The sequence below is a fragment of the Meles meles genome, chromosome 5 (assembly GCF_922984935.1).
Source record: "Meles meles chromosome 5, mMelMel3.1 paternal haplotype, whole genome shotgun sequence".
NCBI classification, from domain to species: domain Eukaryota; kingdom Metazoa; phylum Chordata; class Mammalia; order Carnivora; family Mustelidae; genus Meles; species Meles meles.
Genome location: NC_060070.1, coordinates 12,776,830 through 12,797,318, shown reverse-complemented (window position 1 = coordinate 12,797,318; position 20,489 = coordinate 12,776,830). Strand labels below are relative to the sequence as shown.

At 36.6% G+C, this 20,489-nt stretch overlaps 1 protein-coding gene across 3 annotated transcripts in view; it reads left to right on the top strand.

The window, feature by feature from the left end:
- The window catches only part of SCAF8 (SR-related CTD associated factor 8), a 347,831-nt gene that overhangs the window by 36,097 nt on the left and 291,245 nt on the right, over window positions 1–20,489 (top strand). For all 3 annotated transcript variants that reach the window (XM_046004859.1, XM_046004858.1, XM_046004856.1), the window contains exons 4-7: window positions 1,188–1,232; window positions 11,626–11,787; window positions 17,333–17,486; window positions 18,351–18,481. In XM_046004859.1, coding sequence (XP_045860815.1) covers window positions 1,188–1,232; window positions 11,626–11,787; window positions 17,333–17,486; window positions 18,351–18,481 — 492 coding nt within the window. The remainder of the gene's footprint in view (window positions 1–1,187; window positions 1,233–11,625; window positions 11,788–17,332; window positions 17,487–18,350; window positions 18,482–20,489) is intronic.

The following is a 20,489-nucleotide window of genomic DNA, read 5'->3' as shown; positions in this document are numbered from 1 at the left end:
TCTTCACTTCAGTCTAAGGGGATATCCCTTAAAAAGTATAATTCCTGGGATCAAAAGTATAAGTAGAAGCACAATTTAAGTTCTTTAAACAAATATGCTAATTATGCAGTTGCCATTAAGATATTAAAATATATTAAGCACAAATTTTAGATATCTTTTGTTTAATCTATAATTTTTTTATTCTGTAATTTCTGATTTGTCCCTTTTTAGGTTTATTCATCCTGTTGTTTCTAAAACTTACACCTGTTTTCTTATAATCGATAACAGCCTGTTACTCATTTTTAATCTGTATATTCACTTCACTTCTGTTGATTTGTTTTAGCTAATCCATGAGAACTTTATACATCTCAGTATCTTACTTTATATTCTTGTTCCACTTTCCAGCAGAAACGAGATAATGAAGTTCAAAACAACTCCCTTGCATGTGTTTATTAATGCGATTTTTTGAGTTATTTGATGTTTCTAGTATTACCCTAATTTAATGATACCATTGGAAATCTTTTCCTTCTATGAAAGGAAGAATGTACATCTGCCAGAGTGCTTATTACAGGTACTTTGCTGTCAGCCTAATAGTATGTGAAAGTATGGTTTTACAAGGACTGTGATAAAATTCTTTTGTATCTCCTAACACACTTTGGATATACAGTTTGCCCTTGAACATCGTGTTGTTTGGGGTGCTGATCTCTGTGCAGTCAGGAGTCTGTATAACTTTGGACTCCCCTAAAACTTAACTACTGATAGCCTACTGTTGTCCAGAAACCTTACCAATAACATAAACAGTTGATTAACACCTAGTTTGTATGTTTTTGTAATATATACGGCATTCTTATAATCAAGTGAGTCAGAGAAAATAATGTTATTAAGAATATCATAAGGAAGAGAAAATACATTTACAGTATTGTACTGTGTTTATTGAAAAAAGTCAGCATGTCAGTGGACCCACACGGTTCAAACCTGTGTTCAGTGCTCAGTTGTACTGACTGTGTATGCACTTCAAGAAACCTTTACTAATTAGTATCATAGTTAATTGCTTATGAAGGTGAGTGACCTGTTGGTCTCAAAATTCATGATTAAATTCATTGTTTTGATAGACCTTTGAAACTATGTTAAACCTATGCTTAACGGAAAAATTTAGACCTAATTGAACAGATTTTAAAACTACACTTCATGTTTGTTTTTTTTTTTAGTTCTATAAACATGTGGTACAGAGCGTTGAGAAATTCATTCAGAAAGTAAGTATAATTTTCAATATGTACACTAAATGTACTATAATTATAGATAAATGCCTTGTGCTCTGTTCTTTTAAATCAGCTACTCAGGTTTTGTTTTTGATGGACTGTTCAAAAGTGATTCCATTTATTTTATTTTCTAATTAAGAAATAAGAGGGCCTGGGTCACTCGGTCGGTTAAGGGTCTAACTCTTGATCTTAGCTCAGGTCTTGATGTCAGGGCTTAGGCCTCTCACACTAGGCTCCACCAGTGTGGAACCTACTTAAATAAATAAATAAATAAGTAAATAAACAAAGTGATAGTGCTTTTTGGATAATTCTAAAAACAATAGCTTTCATTCAGGTAGATGTTCTTGTTAATTTGTAGTGCCATAGTGAGCATCTGTCCCCTGGAAAAAATGGTGTACATATGATTTTTAAAGTATGTTAATTCTCACTTGTCATTTCAAGCAGAATGCCTAGAGAGCAGCTCTTCTTTTAGATAAAGTGTGGATAAGACATTGCCTACCCGCTACCTCTCTTCTGCTGATTCATTTTGTCTCATCCATTAAGACATTATATATCTCAGCATCTTATTTTATAGACCTGAAGTTCCATTGTCTAGGGTAAGCAGAGGGTAATGAAGTTGAAAACAGCTAGCTGTCTCATACACATTTTATAATACTTTTTGTAAGCAGAGTCCAAGGTGACTAGATTATAGTTTCTTGCTCTCCTGGTGATCAGTGCCCTATTCATGCCACAGTTTTTGGCAGGAGTGCACATGTCTTAAAACTTAGAAAATGATACTATATTTGTACTTTATTGTAATTGAATTTAGGTTTTGGACTCTGACCATGTTCATGTTCCTGGATGTAACCAGTACCGGTTTGAGAATCAGTGGTATATGGCATTTAAGGATTCAGGAAGATTGCAGTGTTTCTTAAAAATAGTTGAAAGGGGGGGGTGCCCGGGTGCTCAGGTCATGGTCTCAGGGTCCTAGGATCGAGCCCCGCATCGGGCTCTCTGCTCAGCGGGGAACTTGCTTCCTCCTCTCTCTCTGCCTGACTACTTGTGATCTCTATCAAACAAATAAATAAAATCTTTAAAAAAAATGTTGACAAGGAGAAGGGTATGTGAATCAGTCAGTTGACTGTGTCATGTCGATAACCTTGAGTAAATCAGTTTTGTAAATCTTTCTGTGATTCAGCTTTTTTGTGAAGTCTTGGTTTCTCAGTACTTAGAGTATTAGTTAAAACATACTTTGAGTTGAATAACTAGTGAACTGAGGCTGAGATGCAAAGTAAAGTAAAAACAATAAGTATGCTGTTCTAGTAAATCACAGTACAATAGAAATGTTGGTGATTGGAAATTTTCATTGTTCTAAAACTTTTAAAAGTTATTTTTAAAAGTTTCGAATGTCTAAAGCAGTGCATCTTAAACTTTTTGTGCATTGGAGTTACCTAGGGATCTTGTTAAAACTCAGATTCTGAATTCACTAAGTGTGGCAAGGGGCTGAGAGTCTGCATTTCTACCTGTTCTTAGAGGATACTTCAGCTGTTAGTTTAGAAACCACAATTTGAATAGTAAGGGTTTAAGGGATAAACATGAATTTACCAATAAATGTCTTTTACTGATTTTTATTTAGAGCAGGGGTACTTTTAATAAGATATTTCAGAATCTTAAACCTTGGGTGAGCAGAATTGTCTCCATTGTGAGATAATTATAGAATCAGTCTGGAAAAGCAAATCAGTATTGCGGGGATCAGGGGATGAAGTTAAAAAAAAAAAAAGGTGGAATTTCTTCTCTCTTTATAAGACATTCCAAGGTATAACATTCCACATAGAAATAAGAAACCTATTGAGAGGAGAAGCCTCATACAGTATGTACAGTTTGGAACTGTTCAAATACAGTCGTTATACGAAGTGCTCCAGTGGCCACATTTTAAAAAGAGTTCTTAGTAGAGACAGTAGGACAAACTTAAACCTAACATAGTATGAACAACTTTATGCTTCACCCATGCAGTCTGAAAGTCCTAGACATGCCGTCCTCCATTTAGAATGTATAACCTTCAGAGGTAATTTCTGACACAATATTTTGGTCTTTCTCTTAAGAGAAATACTTCTCAGTCAGGTTTAGAGAAGCTTTGTATAGAGTCTCGTTTTCATGCTTTTATGGAGCTTCAGTTTTGTCTAGCCTTCCACATTCTTCGGTCATTAATATACTGAGTTCTAAGCTTCACCTAGTTTGTCCACCTAGTTAGAACATCCCATACACCTGAAAGAGGTTTGAAATGGTATCTTTCATAGTTAAGAGGTTCGTCCGCATTTCTGTTATGTCATAGTGAATGAGGTAAACGATGTGTACAACTCTTCCATCACTTGAACAGTTGGTCATAGTCCCGCAGCTTACTGTTGCACCTTAAAATCTGCCTTAGAGGGATACCTTGCTGGCTCAGTCAGTAGAGCATGAGACTTTTTTTATCTTACAGCCTGACTTAGAACCAAAGAAGAATGACATTGCCAGTCAGTGTCTGGGCAGGAATTTGAATACTTTAGCCCTACCCTATTTAAAACAGAAGTTCAGCAGTGGGTTAGTTAATGGTAAATTGAGTTGCGTGAGTGCATTTTTAAGCTATTTTGTGAAAATTACAGATTCATGTGTCATTTAATCAATAGATGATGCTTGCATTAGATTATAGGAAAGAGAGATCCCTTATACTCTTCACCCAGGTTCCCCCAATGGTAATGTCTTGATAACATAAGTACTACAACCAGGACATTCATACAGTCCACCAAACTCAGATTTTACCAGTTTTACATGCACTCATTTGTGTGTATGTATATTTAGTTCTGTGCAATTTAATCACGTGTATTGATTCATAAAACCAGCACTGTAGTCAGGATATAACATAGTTCGTCGCCCCAAGGAGCCATCATGTTCCTTCTCCTTTTTATAGAGCGACCCTCTACTCTACCCACCCCCCCACCAACTCCTGAGGGCATTAGTCTGTTCTCTAATTTGCCGTTTCAAGAGTGTTATGTAAATATAGACTTTTGAAATTGGCTTGTTTTGCTCAGTATAATTTTATTTAGATCCATCCAAATTGTGTATGTGTCTAATGGCTCCTTCTTTTTTAAGTGACATTCCATTGGTACGGATGTACCACAGTTTGGTTAGCCATTCACCCATTGAAAGCCATCTAAATCATTTCCATTTGGGGGGCTTTTATTAATAAAGCTGCTAGGAACATTTGTCTGTGGATTTTTGTGTGAATATAAGTTTCCATTTCTCTGGGAAAGTAAGGGCGTGTTGTTTCATAAGAAACTGCCACTCTTTCCTAGAATGGTTGTACCATTTTACATTGCCACCAACAGTATATGATTGATCCAGTTTCCACATTCTTTGCCATCATTTGGTGTTACCACTTTAGCTATTCTGATAAACGTATATTAGTGTCTCATTGGTTTTAATTTTCATTAACCTAATGGCTGATGATGCTGAACATGTTTTCACATGCTTCTTTGGCATTTTCAGTGAAATATCTCTTCATATTTTTGTTCATTTTCTAATTGGGTGGTTTTTTACTGTCAAGTTTTCAGAGTTCTGAATAATATTCTAGATGTAAGTCCTTTGTCAGAGAGATGGTTTGTAAATATTTTTTTCTTAGTTGGTAGCTTGTCCTTTCATTCTCTTAACACAAGATCCAAGGTCTTTTGCAGAACGAAGATTTTATTTTAGTTTTGATGAAGTTCCAGATTGTATATAGTTTTTTTAATACAAGAGGAAACCTTTTTTTCCCTCTTTCCTAGTCTCATTGGAACTTTACTATTGGCGGGGGGGGGGGGGGGGGGGGGGGGAGGGGAGACAGATAAAACACCAGTAAAAATGCTGCAGTACTAATGATGGTAGGGAGCCAGAAGCCCACTCCACCTATTTTGTTTTCTGCCCCATAGCCCTTGACACCCTTGCATAGAGGCTTTGTTTCTGTGGAACCTAATTTGTAAAACCCCTGAATTAGAGTATTGTTTAAAGTAGGAAATACTGTTTTAACAAGTTTATGAAAAAGTCTGTTTGTCGTGTACATAATATGTAGTCAATTGAAAGATCTAAGAAAAAATGTGAAGGATTATTTAATGGTGTTGGCTTATAATTTTTGGTATCCTCTAGTCCCAGAACACCATATATTAGCTTGTCTATACTTTTCCTTCACCCATCATAGACAAATAGTGCAAAAAGAGGAGAAATATTGCAGCACTTTGTTACTGTGTTATTTGTGAGTCTGTGTTTAGCATGAGAGATTTATAGAGGAATGAATGAGAGTAATAAATGAAAAGGTAAATTAATAGTGGAAGATGATTTCCCATTGGCCAGGAAAATTGCTTGAAAGGTTACTCTGGCTTCTTTCCTCTGGTGTGGGGTATGCAAAGATTTGGGCAGTTGGCCATAGATAGTTTAAAAACAGTAAATTTTCAGATTCTCACTTGCCTTATGTTCTTCTTACTAAACTCTGCTCTGAGGTATTTTTGATCAGTTCTTCATCCCATACACCTTAAACTGGCATTTTAAATATATCTTGAGCTTATCATTGTTAGGCATTAAGAGAAGGTTTTGTCTGTTGTGTTTTAAGAACTCAAGGAAGTTTATATAAATGTTTCTTTTTATATGAAATGTTTGTACACATATACAGAAAAGTGCAGAAGACATAATATGCATAGCTTAATTTTTTAAAGTTACCTGTATAACCACCACTCAGTGCAAGACATGGAACTTTGACTGAAGTCTGCAAGTACCTCTTCTTGATCATACCCCTCCCCAAGTAATACACAGTCTGAGTTTTATGTTAGTTGCATTCTTGTTTGACATAGTATTACTCTTTAAGTCTGCATTCTTAAAGCAGTTCAACCTGCTTTTCAGTTTTGCATAAATGGAATCCTGTGTTACATATTCTTTAGTGTACAGTTGTTTTTACTCAGTACTGTATGTTTAGGATTCATTCTTGTTGATTATAAAAGTATTTGTTTCTTTTCATTGTTATATATTCTGTTATGTGAATGACTGCTGCTTATCTGTTCTGTTGATGGACATTGTGTGTGTGTGTGTGTCTTTTTGTATGTTTTCCAGTTTTTGGAGTTATGAACAATATAGTGCTAAGAATACACTTTCGTATTTGTCCTGGTGTGGTTTCTATTTCTGTGGAGTGGAATTGCTGGGTAGTAGGATATGTATTTCTTTAACTTGGCTAGATAATTCCAAATAAATTTCATAATGGTTGTACTAATCATACTCCCACTCTCACTCATGTGTGTTTGTGTTGCTCCCATCTTTACCCACACTTAGTATTGTTAGACTTAAATTCTTCTAATCTAGTAAGTCTTAAAGATTATTTTTAAAAAATACTACCCTCATTTCACCTTTACTTAAGGAGTTAAATTCCAGCCAGCTTTATATCTTCTTTGTCAGAATGTTTTTTAGATTCTTAAGGACTCATCAAATAGAATGAATTTCTATAGTCAAAGAGCAAAATGTCCTTTTATCAAACCGAAAAATAATAGGTTATTATTAGTTATAAACTGTTACTACTTTTCTTCAGTTTCAGTATTATCACATCAAGGTTAATCTGAAATATTTTACTAAGCTGTACATTAAATGTGGATTTGTTTAGATTTGTTTCATTAGGAACTGGGATAATACTTTTTTTTCTTCCTTGTCATCTCCCTTCTCCTGTAGTTATATGATTATACTTTATGTCAGTGAGGTATCAAAGCCCTGTCCACCTCTTGCTTCCTTGCTTGGGTGCCCTCTAAGTATAAAGAGGGAAGGAATTAGTGATTCCCTATCATCCCGTCCAGCTTCACACTTTTAGGAAAACTTGAATCATCAGAAGTCTTGAAAACAACACAAAAACAGTATGTTTGCCATCTTAAAAGAGAAATACCACTTAGTCTTTCCACTTATTTTGTATCTCTAAGTTCTATAGTTAAATGTTATTTCCTTAAGTAACACGTAGATACAGGTTCAGAGTTAGCAGGGAAGTTCTCGAAGGCTCAATTAAGAGTATTTTATGTGTTTAGTTCTTGTTGAACCTTCCTTCCTGATCTGTATACCTTTATTTCCTTTTCTTGTCTTGTTGCATTATCTAGGACTTACAGTATGATGTTGAAAAGCAGTGGTTAGGGGGGTATCCGTTCCTGGTTGTCACCCATACTTAGTGGGAAAACTTTAAGTTTGTCATCAGTGAGTATGAGTTAGGTTTTTTATAGAGCCTGTACCTCTGGACCATGGCCTTAACACATGCTTCTCAGTTTTTCTTAATCCTTCTTAGGCAGGACAGGATGGCTGTATTTTCTTTACACTAGGTCAGTGAGGCTCTGGTTAAACCCCTGCAGTTTAGGCTTTGGTTAAGTAGTTCTCCTAAGGTCATACCTTGTTAAGAACAGAATGCTGCTGGCTGTCTCACAATGGTTCCTTTTCTCTACCTCCTCCCCGAAACAGGAGAAGATGCTTCTCCAGTATTCACTTTGAGAACTCATATAGTATTAGGTATGACTGTGTCCTGGGAATAGCCCTTACTTAAAAGCTATTGTCAGTATCATTCACTGCTTTGCAAGTACAGCCACATGCTCCTGTATTTACCATTGTAGCTCTACTTTCTTTAATGTTAACTTTTTTATTTTTTGAGAGAGAGAGGGAGCAAGAACAAGCACTCCAGAATGCACGAGCAGGGGTGTAGGGACAGAAGGAGAGGGAGAAAGAGAATCTTAAGCAGGCTCTGTGCCCAGTGCCGAGCGCCTCGATCTCACAACCCTGAGATCATGACTTGAGCTGAAATCAAGAGTTGGATGCCCAACCAACTGAGCCACCCAGGTGTCCCTAATGTTAACTTTCAGAGCAGAAAGTGGCAGCAAAAATTCTAATAAAATCATTATATAAGGTGTGTTTATATATTGCAAAGTATGTGGTCCATGTCACCTAGAGAGGATTTTTGGAAAAAAACTCTTGACTTCTAATGGTGTTCATGTAACAGCTTGAATAACCTTAGAATGGAAATCACATAATGTGTTTAAAAGTGGATTCTCCCTATGTTATTGACTTTCTACAAAACTATTTCTGCAGCAGAAGAAATTAAAAATTACTAGGATGAGTTTCAAGATGATATAACTGAAAACTTAACATCACATGACTTTATTATTATTATTTAAAGAGTAAAAATTCCTCATACCAGTGCAGAGTCTTAGGGATTCTTGTATATTCAGTACTGATAGAACTTGAAGAGGAAATTAAAGAAATTTCAGGTTCTTGGTCTTAATTTTTCCTTAGGTTTCTAGTTGGTGACTCAGCTAAGTTTACCAATTACTAAGTTATTTTAAAACATCAAGTCATACTTAAGATTTTTCCCCCCATTTTATGTGGCAAAAATGCCTACTCTGCAAGTGAGGGAAAATCGTTCTACACATCTTAATATAGGTATATCTAAAGATACTGTGGATGAAGAAATGTTTTTTTTTCCCCTTAGGCCTTAGAGTTTATCACTAAACTGCTAATATATGTTTGAAGCTTTCAGAATCTTCACAGTAGGCCCCAAAAGTTCCATTTATTATCTTGTGCATTCATGATTCTTCTGTGTTGTGAGTTGTAGCCTGAGTTTCTGTTATAAATCAGTGAAAAAGATGTATTTTTAAAAAATTTAGTACATTCATTACTTACCATTCAGTATTTTTCAAAAGATTTGAAAGTGAGAAAGCATGGGGGGGGGGGTGGGCAGAGGGAAAGGGAGAGAGAACCTCAGGCAGACACCCTGCTGAGTGCAGAGCCCCACCCAGAGCTTAATATCAGAACCCTAGGTCACAACCTCAGCTGAAATCAAGAGTTGGACACTTAATTGACTGTGCCACCCAGGCGCCCCTCAGTATTAATTTTGAAAGCTCTTACAAGCAACTTAAATATTCTGTTGAATCTCACTCTCAAGGTAATCATGTATATGAAATAATTTATGTCAAATTTTTTTGTCCTCAGCAAAATTAAGATGCCAGTAAATCAGGTCAATCAATAAATATTAATCACTTATCTATATTTGTGGCATCAGGGACTAGATAAATTTTAACAAAGTTGATGTCCTGCTTTTCATTAAATTTTGGTTTTTTTTTTTTTTTTTAAAGATTTTATTTATTTATTTGACAGACAGAGATCACAAGTAGGCAGAGAGGCAGGCAGAGAGAGAGGGGGAAGCAGGCTCCCTGCAGAGCAGAGAGCCTGATGCGGGACTCGATCCCAGGACCCTGAGATCATGACCTGCAGCGGAAGGCAGAGACCTAACCCACAGAGCCACCCAGGCGCCCCAAATTTTAAGTTTTCTTTACTGAGATAAATTATTTGCTCAGTTAGGTTGATATTTCTTTGAATGTATGGTAGTCAAAGGAAAATAGCCTTGCCCAGATACATGAACTGAAGGACGAATATGCTAGATGTTTTAGGAACATGAGGGAAAACTATTTCAGGCATTCAAAAACCATAACTTAGAGCAGATATTTTTAACCTTTAGGTAGGTTAAACTTAAAACTTCAGTATCCAAACTGCCCTCTTACGAAATATTTCAGGTTTTTAACAGTCAGAGTGTTATAATAGATACTTGTGAATTGATGCTAAAGGTCTTTTTATTTTCTTTCTTTCTTTTTTTTTTTAAAGATTTTATTTATTTATTTGACGGAGAGAGAGATCACAAGCAGGCAGAGAGGCAGGCAGAGAGAGAGGAGGAAGCAGGCTCCCTGTGGAGCAGAGAGCCTGATGCGGGGCTTGATCCCAGGACCCTGAGATCATGACCTGAGCCGAAGGCAGCGGCTTAATCCACTGAGCCACCCAGGCGCCCCTTATTTTCTTGATTTAAGTAAGAATCTAAGGATAAGGTTCTTAAGTATTTGAAGAAAAGATGAAGTATAGTAGATGAACATCATCTTGTCTTTTTGCAGAATGAAATCACTCATTGTCTCAGCCAAAAATGCCATGAGAAACATGTATGTGTGTGTTAGGGGTGGGTTGAGGATTGTGTTCTCACTGGTACTCGGATTTCCAAGGATTTTTCAAGAATATAATTGTGCTTTAGTGCCATATGTGATTTCTAGGAAATTACTTTGGGTGAGATACTTAGCTAATTACACCCCAAAATTGAAGCTGCTTTTTGCAGCTATAATTCATGTTAATTAACATAAGCTTGGAAAGCAGGTTTTCTTACACTTCTGGATATGGTGACAAACCAGGAGCAGTAACCTTGATACTAAAAAGATTCTTCATTGTGCTTCCTAACCAGATAGGCTAGAAGAAAAACTTGTGGCAAGAAAGTAGGAGGTATTTTCCTCAGTTTGAGTGGTGGATAAGAAGGTTGAGAAACATTTGTCAGTGGAGTAGCCAAAAAAATAGGATAGATTCCTGGAATCATATTGGTTTTGCCTTATCTTTTTTTTTTTAAATTGACTTTTTTAAAGTTTTGTGTTTTTTTTTTCATTTTATTTATTTGACAGACAGAGATCACAAGTAGGCAGAGAGGCAGACAGAGAGAAAGGAAGGGAAGCAGGCTCCCTGCTGAGCAGAGAGCCTGATGTGGGGCTCGATCCCAGGACTCTGGGATCATGACCTGAGCCGAAGGCAGAGGCTTTAACCCACTGAGCCACCCAGGTGCCCTGTGTCTTACCTTTCTTATAGATGTGGTATTTGAGGAAACTTTTGAAACTTTGAGCTCGGTGTATTTAGAATGTTATAGTGTTCTTCATTAGTACAGAAAACTTTTTGTAAAAGGTTTTCAGATGATTTCTAATGAGTATGTTGGCAATGCTTTTTCTAGAGCTCTTTCCTGAATTTGTTGTTTTCCTTGTGTGTGGCTTTTCAAAGTCATTAAACAGTTTTTTGGGGGAGGGGGTGGTTATAAACAGTACTTAATTATCCTTTTGGCTTTTGTCACACAAGCCAGTTATGCAATACTGTTTTGGAACGTAGGTGATTGGCAGTTGAATTGGGTGAATGGAATAGCCAAAGTAGATTAAAATGCCATTCCAGGGCGCCTGGGTGGCTCAGTGGTTTAAGCCGCTGCCTTCGGCTCAGGTCATGATCTCAGGGTCCTGGGATCGAGTCCCGCATCGGGCTCTCTGCTCGGCAGGGAGCCTGCTTCCCTCTCACTCTCTCTGCCTGCCTCTGTGCCTACTTGAAATCTCTCTCTCTGTCAAATAAATAAAAAAAAAAAAAAAAAAAAAAAAAAAAATCTTTAAAAAAAAAAAATAAAAAAAAAATGCCATTCCAGAGACAGATGGTGTGGAATAGTCTATGTCTGAACATTCATTACGTCTACATAATCATTGTTTTTGTATTTGTATAGGATTTATAATAAATGCTGCCTTCTCATTCCTTCCCTTCCTATTCTTTTTTCCATCAGTGTAAACCAGAATACAAGGTACCTGGACTTTATGTTATTGACTCCATTGTACGACAATCTCGACATCAGTTTGGTCAAGAAAAGGATGTCTTTGCACCCAGATTTAGTAATAACATCATTAGCACTTTCCAGAATTTATATCGTTGCCCTGGGGATGACAAGGTATGCTGGCTTTTTTTTTTTTTCTTAAGTCGATATATTACCCTTTGCTCTTAATAAGACTAGTTTATCTTAACTCTGATTTTATGTTACTCTTTCCTCCTAGTAATTCTGAATTTGAATATTTAGTTATTACACTATCCACATTCTGAGATTCTTAGCATCTTAAACAAAAAATGGAGAGATGTAGTTGGTTTGGCTATTTTTTTAATTTATTGAAGCAATTGGTGATAAAGAAATTGGCTATAAATAAGCTTTTGGAATTAGACTGAAAGCTTATTTATTCTCACATGCAACTAATTTCGTGTTTTGATTATTTGAACTGATATTTACCTGTTTAGTGTCTATGGAAAATGGATTTGCTAAGCAGTTAGCAGAAAATAACTGCATTTTATTTCATTTTTTAATTTTTTAAATTCTAACCTTTATTTCATTTTTTTTTACAACATGCATTTAGTGAACTCCTTCTGTATAATAGGCATTCTTTAAAGGAATTCATAGTCACACAGTAAATTTTTTTTTTAATTAACATATAATGTTACAGGGTCATAGGTCTGTGAATCATCGGTCTTACACAATTCACAGCACTCACCATATACCCTCACCAGTGTCCATCACCCAGCCATCCTAGGCAACCCTTAGTTTGTTTCCTGAGATTAAGAGTCTCTTATGGTTTGTCTCCCTCCCCGGTCCCATCTTGTTTCATTTTTCCTTCCCTTCTTCCCATTGACCCCCATCCTGCCTCTCAAATTCCTCATATAAGAAAGATCATGATAATTGTCTTTCACTGATTGACTTATTTCGCTTAGCATAATACCCTCTAGTTCCATCCACATTATAGCAAACGGTAAGATTTGGGGGTTTTGATGGCTGCATAGTTTTCCTGTATGTGTGTGTGTGTGTGTGTGCCTGTGCGCACACACACATATATACACACAATATCTGCTTTATCCATTCATCTGTTGATAGACATCTAGGTTCTTTCCATAGTTTGGCTATTGTAAACATTGCAGCTATAAACATTCAGGTGCATGTGCCCCTTTGGATCACTACATTTGTATCTTTAGGGTAAATACCCAGTAATGCAATTGCTGGGTCATAGGGTAGCTCTATTTTCAAGTTTTTGAGGAACCTCCATGCTGTTTACTAGAGTGGCTGCACCAGCTTGCATCCCACCCAACAATGTAGGAGGGTACCCCTTTCTCTGTATCCTTGCCAACACTTGTCATTTCCTGACTGGTTAATTTTAGCCATTCTGACTGGTGTGAAGTGGTATCTCACTCTGGTTTTTTGATTTGTGTTTCCCTGATGTCGAGTGATGTTGAGCACTTTTTCATGTGTCTGTTGGCCATTTGGATGTGTTCTTTGCAGAAATGTCTGTTCATGTCTTCTGCCCATTTCTTGATTGGATTATTTGTTCTTTGGGTATTGAGTCTGATAAGTTCTTTATCGATTTTGGATACTGGCCCTTTATCTGATATGTCATTTGCAAATACTTTTTCCCATTCTGTCAGTTGTCTTGGTTTTGTTGACAGTTTGCTTTGATGTGCAAAAGCTTTTGCTCTTGATGAAGTCCCAATAGTTATTTTTGCCCTTGCTTCCCTTGCCTTTGGCGATGTTTCTAGGAAGAAGTTGCTGCGGCTGAGGTCAAAGAGATTGCCGCCCCTGTTCTTCTCAAGGTTTTTGATAGATTCCTGTCTTACATTGAGGTCTTGCATCATTTTCAGTCTGTATTTGCATGTGGTGTAAGGAAATGGTCCAGTTTCACTCTTCTGCATGTGGCTGTCCAGTTTTCCCAACACCATTTGTTGAAGAGACTGTTTTTTTGTTGTTGTTGTTGTTTTTTTCCATTGGACATTATTTCCTGCTTTGTCGAAGATTAGTTGACCATAGAATTGAAGGTATATTTTTGGGCTCTGTTCTGATCCGTTGATCCATGTGTCTGTTTTTCTGCCAATATCATACTGTCTTGGTGATTGTAGCTTTGTAATAGAGCTTGAAGTCTGGAACTGTGATGCCACCAACTTTGGCTTTCTCTTTCAACATTCCTCTGGCTACTTGGGGTCTCTTCTGGTTCCATATAAATTTTAGGATTATTTGTTCCATTTCCTTGAAAAAAGTTGATGGTATTTTGATAGGGATTGCATTAAATGTGTAGATTGCTCTGGGTAAGCATAGACATTTTCACAATATTTTTTCTTCTAAGCCATGAGCATGGAACATTTTTCCATTTCTTTGTGTCTTCCTCAATTTCTTTCATGAGTACTTTACAGTTTTCTGAGTACAGAGTCTTTGCCTCTTTGGTTAAGTTTATCCCTAGGTATCTTATGGTTTGGAGTGCAGTTATAAATGGGACTGACTCCTTAATTTCTCTATCTTCTCTCTTGCTGTTGGTATACAGAAATATAACTGATTTCTGTGCATTGATTTTATATCCTTACACTTTACTGAATTTCTGTAAGAGTTTTAGCAGTTTTGGAGTGGAGTCTTCTGGGTTTTCCACACAGATTATCATATCATCTGCAAAGTGAGAGTTTGGCTTCTTTGTTGCCAATTCAGATGCCTTTTATTTCTTTTTGTTGTCTGATTGCTGAGGCTAGGACTTCTAATATTGTGTTGAATAGCAGTGGTGATAGTGGACATCCCTGCCATGTTCCTGACCTTAGGGGAAAAGCTCTCAGTTTTTCCCCATTGATAGTGATATTCACTGTGGATTTTTCATAGATGGCTTTGTTGATATTGAGGAATGTATCTATCCCTGCACTTTGAAGAGTTCTGATCAAGAAAGGATGCTGTACTTTGTCAGATGCTTTTCAGCATCTATTGAGAGTATCATATGGTTTTTGTTCTTTCCTTTGTATAGTATCACATTGATTGATTTGTGGATGTTGAACCAACCTTGCAGCCCAGGAATAAATCCTTCTTGGTCGTGGTGCATAATCCTTTTAATGTACTGTTGGATCCTCTTGGCTAGCATTTTGGTGAGAATTTTTGCATCCACGTTCATCAAGGATATTGCTCTGTAATTCTCCTTTTTGATGGGGTCTTTGTCTGGCTTTGGGATCAAGGTAATCCTGGCCTCATAAAATAAGTTTGGAAGTTTTCCTTCCATTTTAACTTTTTTGGAATAGTTTCAGGAGAATAGGTATTAATTCTTCTTTAAAAATTCCTCTGGGAAGCCCATCTGGCCCTGGTCTCTTGTTTGTTGGGAGATTTTTGATGACTGCTTCAATCTCCTTACTGGTTATGGGTCTGTTCAGGTTTTTTATTTCTTCCTGGTTCAGTTTTGGTAGTTTATATGTCTCTAGGAATGCATCCATTCCTTCCAGATTGTCAAATTTGCTGGTGTATAGTTGGCTTGTCATATGTTCTTATAATTGTTGGTATTTCTTTGGTGTTGGTTGTGATCTCTCCTCTTTCATTCATGATTTTGTTAATTTAGGTCCTTTCTCTTTTCTTTTTGGTAAGTCTGGCCAGGGGGTTATCAGTCTTACTAATTCTTTTAGAGAACCAGCTCCTAGTTTTGTTGATCTGTTCTACTATTCTTTTTATTTCTGTTTCATTGATTTCTGCTCTGATACTTAATGTTTTTCTTCTTCTGCTGCATTTAGGTTTTATTTGCTGTTCTTTCTCTAGCTCCTTTAGGTGTAGGGTTAGATTATGTATTTGAGACCTTTCTTGTTTCTTGAGAAAGGCTTGTATTGCTATATACTATTCTCTCAGGACCGTCTTTGCTGTATCCCAAAGATTTTGAACAGTTGTGTTCTCATTTTCATTTGTTTCCATGAATATTTTAAATTCTTCTTTAATTTCCTGGTTGATCCATTCATTCTTTACTAGGATGCTCTTTAGCCTCTATGTATTTGAGTTCTTTCCAACTTTCCTCTTGTGGTTGAGTTCTAGTTTTAAAGCATTGTGGTCTGAAAATATGCAGGGAATGATCCCAGTCTTCTGGTACCGTTTGAGACCTGATTTGTGACCCAGGATGTGATCTGTTTGGAGAATGTTCCATGTACACTAGAGAAGAATGTGTATTCTGTTGGTTTGGGATGGAATATTCTGAATATATCTCTGATGTCCATCTGGTCCAGTGTGTCATTTAAAGCCTTTATTTCCTTGTTTATCTTTTCTTAAATGATCTGTCCATTTCAGTGAGGGAGGGGGTTAAAGTCCCCTACTATTATTGTATTATTGTTAATGTGTTTCTTTGATTTTTGTTATTAATTGGTTTATATAATAGGCTGCTATCATGTTAGGGGCATAGATATTTAAAATTGTTAGAACTTCTTTTTGGACAGACTTTAAAGGAGATATAGTGTCCTTCCTCATCTCTTATTATAGGCTTTGGCTTAAAATCCAATTTATCTGATACAAGGATTGCCACCTCAGCTTTCTTTTGATGTCCATTAGCATGGTAAATTGTTTTCCACCCCCTCACTTTAAATCTGGAGGTGCCTTTGGGTCTAAAATGAGTTTCTGCATTTTAAAATTCTTTTATTGTGGTAGAGTTTTAGTAGTGAGGGTACCCACACTAGTAAGTCTTCTAGATCTGAATGAATAAATATTCTGTACCATGTAAAAAGACTCTGGACCCTGAGAGAGAATAAAAAAGGGTTCTTTATATATGCTCAAGGGTATTCGAAGTTTATATATTTTGGGATACTGATTTGGAAATTTAGTTTATTTTTCTCATAGGATTGATTGCAGTAATAAAGTTTTAAAAAGTCATGTTAGGGGCCGCCTGGGTGGCTCAGTCAGCTAAACTGAAGCAGCTGCCTTCATTTAGTTCAGTTTTGATCCCCGGGTCCTGGCATCGAGCCCTGCATCAGGTTCCCTTCTCAGTGGAGAGCCTCTTTTCTCCCTCTCCCTCTGCCTGGTGCTCTGCCTACTTGGGCTCTCTATCTCTCTAATAAATAAATAAAATCGGGGCACCTGGGTGGCTCAGTGGATTAAGCCGCTGCCTTCGGCTCGGGTCATGGTCTCAGGGTCCTGGGATCGAGCCCCGCGTCGGGCTCTCTGCTCTGCGGGGGGCCTGCTTCCTCCTCTCTCTCTGCCTGCCTCTCTGCCTACTTGTGATCTCTCTCTCTGTCAAATAAATAAAATAAAATCTTAAAAAAAAAAGGTCATATTAGATAAAGACTTTGTCTTGAAGTTTGTTATTTGTTTAAAACATGAAGTTAAAATCACCTGACAGTATAGCTTTGGTGCTGAGGTAAATCCTGATCACCTCAGCAACTTATATAGTCTGCAGGCGAACCTCTCCATCGATCTCATTAGACCTCACATAGAAGCTGAACCTAGTTGCCGTTCCTTTCTTCTACAAAATGTAGCTCTCATTTACCTTGTGTATTTATTAAAATGAACATTTTTCTTTCAAGTGTATTAAGATTAGCAAATCACAATTACAGAAACATGATTTCAGAGGCGGGAAGTACTACAGAAGTATTTTAATTTAGCCTTTCCATCCACTGTTTGAGTAGTCTGTGTGAAATGACTGTGCTGTTTTGCAAGTAAAAAATCAAAGTGTCATTTTTCTTTTTTCTTCTAGAGTAAAATAGTGAGAGTATTAAACTTATGGCAGAAGAATAACGTGTTTAAGAGTGAGATTATTCAGCCTCTTTTGGACATGGCAGCAGGGATTCCTCCCCCGGTTGTCACACCTGTTTTGGCCAGTACTACTGCTGCTATGAGCAACACCCCAGGTATGTTACCTTGATAGAGATTTGTTTTTTAAATATTCCCCCCCCCCCGGTGATTATTCATTTATAAAGTAACAATTTGACAGTGTAGGAGAATTTATCTAGCACTAAGTAATTGAAAGGAAATGTAATTTGAAGGAAAAATAAACTGAGAATTTATATTTGTGTATAGTTCTTTTCTAAAAATTAAAAAGCTGAATATTTGAAATCCTAGAAGCATAAATCTAGTGACCTTTGGGAAAATGGTATGTCACTTAAGTTTTTTCCTGGTTTAGGCTGTCCATAAACTTGCATGTAAATCAAGTTGTAGTATAGTAGTGAAACTTAATATTTATAAGGAACCCTGAAAAAAATTATCAATGGAGCCAAGAATGCTTTAGTAATAATCTCAAAATCTTGTTTTTTAAAGTGTATTTAAATGACATTTTAGAATTTGTTACCATAGTTCAGGAATTAACATTTGGTATATATTTAGTTTTTGTTGTGTTAGTCTGTGTCTGTACATATACACATCCATTTTTAAAGAAAAAGAGTTTTATATTATACATATTGTTTTCTAATGTTTTGATTATATTTTTAACATTTCCTCATGTCCTTGAATTTTATTCTGTAATAAGATTTTTAAAGATTTCTAAGTATTGTAGCCTTCTTTAAAGTAGTAGTTTAGTTAATGAGACAAGTGTGGACAGATCCTTTTGGTCCCCCCCCCCCCCCAATCTGCCTAATTCTGTAATTAGACAATAAAATAAAAACATCTAAATTTGTATATATTTGATGAAAGTGTCAAAGCAAATATCTCTACCTTTCCAAGTCTTACTTTTATTTACTTAAATATTTATTTGGGTGGGTGTGATGTCTTATTAAAAGGAACTCCTGTGACACCTGTTACTCCAGCCAATGTGGTCCAAGGTCTGCCGGATCCGTGGGTGTCTCAGATAACAAACACAGATACACTTGCAGCAGTAGCTCAGATCTTACAAAGTCCTCAAGGCCAACAGGTGAGCAGTTTTTTTGGTTAAATCAACAGTGATTTAGAACTCATTATTTTCTTAATATATTTTTTTATACTGTACCACCTTAAGAGTATGTTATTTCTGTAAAAAGGAGATCACACTATGGATACTACTCTGTAACTTGCTTTTTCGTTTAGTAAGGCATTGTTCTATGCACTTTTTTTTTTTTTTTAAGATTTTATTTATTTATTTCACAGAGACATCACAAGTAGGCAGGCGGAGGGCGGGGGAAGCAGACTCCCTGCTGAGCAGAGAGCCCGACACGGGGCTCGACCCCAGGACCCTGAGATCATGACCTGAGCCAAAGGCAGAGGCTTAACCCACTGAGCCACCCAGGCGCTCCTATGTGCTGTTTTATAAAAACTTCATTTCATACCAAAATACTGACTCAGTACATAATTTGTGCAAAAATTATTAGGTGTTACTCCAGTAATTAGACAGGGATGTCCTCTCTCCTAGGAAAGATGTCTTTCTATGTTAGGGGAGAAAAAATAAAGTATAAAACTTTGTTTAGATGGTGATACATGACTTAAAACAGGAGAATTTTTATTTAAAGTGACTGGGTTTGGGAAAAGGTGTCAGAATTAGAGAGGTTTGCCAAGAGAAGGTGTTTTTGAGGAAGTGCCATTTGAAGTGAGACTTAAAATGGAACTCTCATGGTAGGGTTTGAGGATAGCCCATTCTTCGCATCTCTTTTCTTTACCTGTCCTTTAAAAACCAAATTAATTGTGATCTGTGCAATAAGACCCCTCTTTCCCCCGAACTCTTTTCCCAGATATTCATGAGGTTTCAGCTACTTCGAGTTTTTGTTTGTGTCACCTTAAGTAAAGCCTTCAAAAAGTGACTTAAAACTGCACATTTTTTCATCCCCTATGCTCCTTTTTTATATCACCTACTTTCTTTCTGTTACATTATGCAACTTTTTAATTTATTCTCTATCTCTTCCCACTAGAATATATACTCTACAAGGATGAGAATTTTTTTCATTTGTTTTGTCCAGTGTTTAGATTGTAGCAGATGTTTGGTACATTTTTGTAGAATGAGTGAATGATGTATGGAGGCATAACAGTGTTGGATATGCAAAGCTGTTTCAGAGTTGATATGTTTGGAAGGTTAGAGGGCCTGTGCATGTAAGTTAATGATGACAAAGTTGACATGGTAGACCTAAATGTGGATCTGATTTCAAAAGATGGAAATGATGGGCTGAAAAACAAGGAGTTCATACGCTAAGCAGTGAGGAACTTTTTCATATTGAAGTCATCGATCTGAACAGTACTTTAGTGGGTGGGAGAGGCAAGAAGCCTAGGGATAGGAAGTATTTTTATTTTGGTAAGAATGATAAAAGGGAAGTAATAGGTATGTGAGAAATAGTAGGGTAGCAGACCCTCTTAAAAGTACACTCTTCAGAAAAAAGGGACCATTCTAGAGTTTTAAATGTAAAACCTAATTTAGTTATTGTCTTAGGTTAGATCCATTTTGGGGGTCAATTGGGAAACTGAATTGGATATTAGATTAAATTATCAAATTATTAATTTTAATCTTGTGATTAATGATATTTTGAAAATAATTCATAAAGCAAATGTTCTCATTTTAAAAGATACTTATTAAAATAAATACTTTTGGCAGGAGAAGTGACTTTTCCAGAAGAAATGGTGCAGAGAGAGTTAAGAAGACCTAGTAATTGATAGACTACTATTATGTCAAGAGTAGAAGGAAAGTAGGATGCCGCACTGGTTTGAACCTGACTGAAACAGTAACAGTGCTGTCTGGAAAAATGCTGATGTCAAAAGGAGTAGTTAAAATGTGTAAAGGAGAAAATATGGCAGTAACCCTCTTCTCTCTTTGCCCCTCCGCTCCTTCTTCCTCTCCCTCCCTTTTTTCCTCCTTTTCCTCCTCCCTCTCACCATCCTGTCTGTTCTGGAGCTTCTTCAGTGCAGTAACTAAGCTATCATATATTTTGGTATTATTTTCTTTGCTATCATATTAGTAGTTT